The 7,059-nt window shown below is 34.0% G+C and overlaps 1 protein-coding gene and 1 pseudogene across 1 annotated transcript; one reads left to right on the forward strand and one right to left on the reverse strand.

Annotated features, from left to right (window-relative positions):
- Nucleotides 1–1,788: 1,788 nt before the first annotated feature.
- LOC106350327 lies at nt 1,789–4,024 on the reverse strand (annotated as a pseudogene).
- A 75-nt stretch (nt 4,025–4,099) lies between these two features.
- Nucleotides 4,100–6,438, forward strand: LOC106351779 (late embryogenesis abundant protein 6-like). The gene is made up of 3 exons (XM_013791523.3): nt 4,100–4,249; nt 4,352–5,540; nt 5,632–6,438. Exons 1-2 carry the CDS (start codon nt 4,175–4,177, stop codon nt 4,667–4,669), a joined length of 393 nt encoding a protein of 130 aa, XP_013646977.1. The 5' UTR covers nt 4,100–4,174; the 3' UTR covers nt 4,670–5,540; nt 5,632–6,438.
- Nucleotides 6,439–7,059: the final 621 nt, after the last annotated feature.

Genomic DNA, 7,059 nt, shown 5'->3' on the forward strand with positions numbered 1-7,059 from the left:
CAACAAAAAATGACCAAAATATCTTCTTTTTATTTCAAAAATTTTAATTTTAATTTTTTTATTTTTTAAAATTTGAAACCCTATGCTCAAAACTCCACCCCTTAACTCTAAACCCTAAGTCTTAATTAATTCTAAAATATATATGCATTTTTACTATTTAATAAAATTTCTTTTGGTCATTTTTCTATGCTATTTTGTGACAAAAACTTAAAAAAACTTAAGAAAATAATCGGGGACCCCAAACTACTATGGAGGGGAATACATCACACTCAAAAAGTACATGGATGATGAAACATCTAAGAGTCCATTGAAAATATGAGAGATGTAAACAACTGCCAAACCAAGGAAAGGTTACTGGGAGATGAATTTGTGTAGAGTTTGTGAATTTTGAAAGTTGATAGATTTAAAAAAGTTACGTGGATTGTGAAAATTTATATACATTGACTTATGAAATTTGATCATAACTTTTTTAGATTGATATAGATTTTCATGAATTTGTATTACCTATTTTCTATCATTTTTTGTAAAATAAATATAGAATATATTTATTTTCTAAATCATATAGCATGATTATTTATTTTTTGCTTTCAAATTAAAAAGAAAATAATATTGATACATACAAAATTGAACAATTTTCTTAAATAGCTATTTTAAAAGATTTTGTCACAAAAGAGCATTAAAAAGGAAAATGCCCAAAGAAGTTTCATTAAAAATGTAAAAGACTATTTTACATCTTACGGTATAGATGTATAAGTATTAAAAAAATAAAAAGTTGTTTTTATATTTTATTTTTCAAATTCGAACATTTTTATAATTTTTCTACTTAAATTTTTTTTTTTTTGAAAATTTTCTTTTCTTTTCTTTTTAAAATTCGAAATTGTTTTTTGAAACTATTTAAAAAAAAAATATTTTAAAATTATTAAGATTTGTAAATGTAATTATTATTATTTATATTAAAAATATAATATTTTTAAAAATAATTATATATTCAAAAATGTAAAAGTATATAAATGTAATGAATTATTGTTTTGAACATATAATTTGGATTTAACGTGCAATAGATATTTGGTAAGAATAATTATTTTGTTTTCTAGTATTTTTATCATAAGGATTTTGAAAATCACATGGATACATATGATATTTTGAAAGTTGAGTCTTATGAATAAAAATGAATAGAATTCATCTCCCAATAACACTAGATTTAGTTAGAATTATAGAATCAATAATAACTAAACTTTTTGAATAACAAGAGATTTGAATGGATTTTGAAAATTCTTAAACCAATAATAATGGATTCTACTAAGATTTTTGAAATCCAAAAACTAATAACAATGGATTCTTAAAATTCACAAACTCTACACAAATTCATCTCCCAATAACCCCCTAAATCAGACCAGAAATTTTCGGTGTTTTTGCACACAAAAATTGAGAAAGTAACATATCACTATGGAAAGGGTTGGTGTGTGTTCTTCTTTCGGTTGTGTCGTTAGGTCAAAAGAGGTCCATCCTTGAGAAAACATCAATTAGGTATATTCTGTGCAAGGGTCTAGCCTTAACTAAAATAAAATCTATATGCATGTACAAGAGCAAAGGAACAAAAGCACATCAAATGCCCACACACTATTATCTCATCTAGTCTCTTATGGTCACAAGAGCATTACATTCCCCTCTCAACCAGACCACAAGCATGTGATCATGTATTCAAAATCCAACATTGAAGAATACAGTTTTATACCATTACTTAGGAATTAGGACAGGACCAAATGTTGTAGTTCACTAGAGGCTAGAGATATGCAAACATATGTTATGTTTTGAAATTTGGAGTTCATGGTGGGAAGGTTCATAAGCTTTCATAAAATGTTTGATTTGTTGGGAAGTTTTCTCGGAATATATATAGTCGAGTTCATTAAGAGATTACAAGGATGCACCACGAGATTCAGGACTAAAAAAAGTAACACTCCCTTCTGTAACTCTTATTGTTTCTACTCGTCTCCCATGGCAAGTTCAAGGGCGTAATCATCTCTCTCCTGCAATGGAACGTTGATACAACTGTTCTAATCCCAAGACTAAAAGAGTTATCTACTATTGTGCGTCTTGATAAGATAATACTATGTTTTGATTTTCTTTGACAACATCAATTATATATAGATAGTCCTAGTAAAACTGAGTTTCTTAACAGTCAATCTATCTATACACTTCACCATCAATCTATCGACTTAGATAGAACTACTTCACCATCTCGTTAGTTGGTTAGATTTAGAAGATTCGTAACAAGAAAAGTGAACCAAGGTTTTTTGTTTTGTTTTTTTGCTGTGAGAACTTACAATCGGTCCACGAGCGATGTATCTTCCAAATTGTAGCCAGTAGACCTGTGTGATCCATAACATACAGAACTGTGTCACTAGAATGAAATGAAAGAAGAATAAAATATTGTTGCAACTTGCAAGCAGTTTTGGACTTTGAGAAGAGTAATTTTTTATGAATAAGTTACCTCGTCCTCATTTTGGGTTTCTACTTCAAGATCAGATGTAGGGAAACCCACACACAGAAGTGCATATCCCTACATGTAAAAACCCACATAACTTATATATTGGATGCAAGATAAACTTGAAATAAAAGATCTAAGACCCAAAACCACTATGCTTTGTAAAGGATTAGTACACCCATTGGTTTAACCATATGCTTCAATATAATTTGATTTCTAAGAAGAAGAAGTTATTCCACCTCAACTACGCTAGACATTCTCTCTTTGACACTGTATAATGTAGGGAAAATAAACATTACAGTTGAGTAAGTGGTTAAGGCTTCGCCTTGTTCTCGTTGACTCAATAAGGGTTGCTAGACAGCTAGTCAATGAAGTTGTAGGCTCCCTGAAGCACTAAGGTAAAGGGATATTATTACCTGGGACTTGAGTTCAGCTGATATTCCCAATGCTTGTGGCTGCCTTAGGTCTCCAGATTTAACACGTACGGCACAGCTAGTACAGCAACCTACCAACATAAGAAGGGACATTCGAAGACTGCATAACTCAAAACTGTAGACGAGTTGAAGCGCTTAGGCAAAGCGACTCTAAACAGGTAAACCTCACCAACACATTTGGACTGCCAAGGCATTTTATTAACACGTAAACTATACGTCATGCATATCATCCCTCTAACAAATCCTAATCATCTACATTACCCTTGAAAACAGTAACACATATGCAAACTTTAGAAGGTGTTTCTTAGGAAACAAAAAAGAGAGGGGGTGAAGAGAAGAGTGTACCATGCCTGCAAGCAAAGGGAAGATTAATGTTCTGAGATTCAGCTGAGTGCAATATGTACTGTTCCTGCATTTCCATAATAGATTCTCAATTTGTATCATTAGCAAAATAAATATATCCAGATGAAATAGCTCTAATCATACCAAAGAATACAGGATCCAGAGGATATGGAGTTCTAAGTTTTAATCTAAAACATACAGTCCAATTGTATAAGTAACCTAAGCTATGAACTGATTCAGCTTCTAATTTGATATAACGAAGGAAGGAACATCATACTCTCTAATCGCGATTCAGCAAAGAACAGCATACCTCTGGAACCTCAAACTCATGAACAACTCCTCGTTGACTATCGTGTACAGTGAACCTTGTGCGAAGGAACAGCCAAAGCTCATCTATCTGCTTGACTGGAGATTTCTACCGGAATTCTAAACTCACACGTCGTAGCTCTTCGTCGGATGTTTGGTGAATATCTCCGATTAATCGGAAAAGTCTTTCGCTGAAGCCAAGTACAAGATGTACAGTGAAAAACCAGAGCCATTTTTTCTAGGGGCTTTACGTTGAAAGGTTGAAGATGAGAGAGAGAGAGAGAGAGATCATAAACCGGAAGAGAGTTTCCGGTTTAACGAATTCAGTGATCTTGGTTGCTAAACCAACGATTTACGACCAATTATGTTGGATAGATCCCGTAAATCAAATCTGGCCAACCAATCATTTCTATGTGGCAGCTATTTGGAAGCCTCATGATTTTAAGCAAGACACGTAACGACATCAATAACACGTGCCATTTATATCATTATCACCCCCATTTGAAACCGACGAGGCTGCTCATACATTTTATTTAAATGAAACAAAAACCCAATTCACTTGTACACCACCTTAGAGAGAACAAAAAGAAAGAACCTAACGAGAAAAATGCAATCGGCGAAACAGAAGCTAAGCGATATGGCTAGTACCGCCAAGGAGAGGATATGTGAAGCAAAAGCAGCTGTGAAGGCTCTAATCAAATTATTATTATTATTTTATGTTTAGTGTTTGATATGTAGACAACTATACGACTCGTTTGGTTAACTTGAATGTTAATCATGACAGGTGGAGCAGGCGATGGCACGTACAAAAGAGGAAAAAGAGATAGCACACCAACGTCGAAAGGCCAAGGAAGCAGAGGCTAACATGGATATACCCATGGCTAAAGCTGCTCATGCCGAAGAAAAGCTTATGGCTAAGCAATCTCACTACCACCTTTCTCAAGGTCACGTGACTCATGGCGCTCCTGTGCCGGCTCCTGCGCCAGTTATAGGACATGGTTACCGGCATAATCCTCCCGAGGTCACATCTGTACCACCTGCGGCGTACCCTCCTCCGACGGGACCTCATCATCATCATCATCATCCTTATGGAAACGTTTAGTGACTTTTTTATAAGTTAAAAAGAAAAAACTGGAATACTATAGTTAGTAAGACGTTGAGATGACTTACTTTACGAGAAAAAAAAAATATTTTAATATTTTTTTTTGGAAAAGTGTGAACCTCTGGATTGAACCTTCAATGTAGATGTTCTCAACGTTTTAATTACTGAATTTATCTCATAATTAGGAGTGAGCGCGGAACCTGAAGTTCGTAACTTCAGATTTGGGTTCGTGTCTAGATAATTTTTTACCCGATTTGGGCCCGCTTTTTTGTAAGTAACAAAAATAATTAAATTGAAAAACAACTAATATAATTAAAATAATATCACATAATACAATAATCTTTGTAATACGTACCATTTGAAGAAGTGATTTACCAACCAGCAGCATCGTTGACAAAAAAAAAAAAAACCAGCAAACCTCCATTTTTGATAATCAATGATTTTGATAAAATATGACAACTAATCAAAAATTTTAACTTATATCTCCTGTACAATGTGGAGGGTTTATAGTGGATCCGGGCTCATGATAGGCCGAGCTTTCTACGGGCCAGGCAGCAGGCTGAGTAATAGTAACCCTAATTATTAATTAACAATTTAACATCTAAAAGTAAAAACGCTAACCTAGGGATACCGGTTCTTTCCTAAATTTTACTTTAACCGGGTTGGCAAGTCTAAACCGTCGCTTAACCGGCTTTCTTATCTTAGCCTGTAATTATAAAACCGCTCCTCCACTCAACGAACTCTATTAGGGTAAAGCGGTACGCCGTTTACATTGTTACTCACGAAACAGAGCTCTGGATCCATCTCAATAAGCTCGAGCAAGAATCGATCCATTGAGATTGCGAAGAAAGAAACTTCATAATCTGAAAAGGTAGATCCTAAACTATTCTTGATAAATCTTGATAGTCTGGCTTTTCAATTCTTTTCAATTGAACTACGATGATTTGATCTTATATCTGCAGGTGGGATGGAAAAGGATCTCAGGGTATTTGGATCCGGTTAAGTATATAACAAAATGTTTATGCAGATATCATTTACTCTCTCTCTTTCTTGATTTATCTTTTCTTGAGAAGTTGCTGAAGATTGTTTTATGAGAGTATTATAAGTCACCGCATTTGGTAATCAAGTGTTGCTTTCCCAAACGAAGTGACTTATAAAGATCTCATGATTAATCGATTTTTTGCAAGGTCTTGAAGAGAGTAAAGGACCATGATGTCCTGAGTGAAAATGGATTTATCTTTCTTTTTTTTGTCTTATAATGTGCCAGGTCTCTTTGTGTGTTACTGTCCACTCTTTCTTTTTGTCTGGGTGATAACAAGATAAATCCCAAGCATCATCCACCTTATTAGCTTTGACATAAACGAAGGCTTGTAAAATGGAAGATTCTTGGGATTTATCTTTTTGTAGTCTCCTCTTCTAAAAGAGTAATGTCAACATACACGGAAATGATTTCAAATTCTAAAAGTGTTGCTTAATGTTACAACATACACGACAATGATTTCAGGCTTGTGGAGGAACATGATGCTTCTGTTTATGGATTTGTAAGCCAGAAACTTGATATTTGCTAAAGAAGTGTTAACCGTTTGCATGTGTTATAACTGAGTGTTTACACCCACTTTATGTATAAATGGAATAAGGTTGCTTTCCCCCATCAGATTAAAGACTAAGTGATCAAGATTTTATCTTTTTGTTTCTTAGTTTGAACTTTTTTATGTTCTCGTAATGTATTGATCAATGTGATATAAAATAGATAACAATGTTGTGCCAAACAAAACTATGTTGATAGGTACGGTTTTGTGCAATTAATGGACAACCACTTCATGTTAGCCATTTTCAAAAACGTTAACGAAAAGATTGGTAAATACTTATCCACTAGGTACGTGGAAAGAGATTATTAATTTTATTATTTTTAGATAAAAAGATATTAGGTCTCTTTAATCTAGATATTGGTTCAGTTTTAGGTTGGTTTTTTTTTTTTAATCTCCTAAAATATCACTATTAGAGATGTCAAACAAGTTTACCCGTCTCGTACCGCGGCGGGTTAGTCATCAAGCGGGCCAGCTGGCTTTTTCCGCGTGGACTGCGGTCTTCAGAATGTCGGCTCAAACCCGTACCGCAGAACATATAGGCCTTCGCGGGTCGTCCCGCGGGATGCCTCCTTGTCAAACCGCCTACTACAACTTCCTTCATGAATGTTCAAATTGAAGAGTTGTGTAAGAGAGTTGAAGATAGCTCATTAAGCTTCACTAAAGTCTTATCAAAATCAATGCCATAAAGCTCTGTTTGTGCTTGTGTTCTTGAGTTAAAAGCCTTTTCTTGTTATCATCATAAGATTTTATTAAATTTGAATTTGATTGAGTTGTTGTCTTTGTAATAACTTGGCTCAAGTG

The sequence above is a fragment of the Brassica napus genome, chromosome C5, assembly GCF_020379485.1.
Source record: "Brassica napus cultivar Da-Ae chromosome C5, Da-Ae, whole genome shotgun sequence".
Lineage (NCBI taxonomy): Eukaryota > Viridiplantae > Streptophyta > Magnoliopsida > Brassicales > Brassicaceae > Brassica > Brassica napus.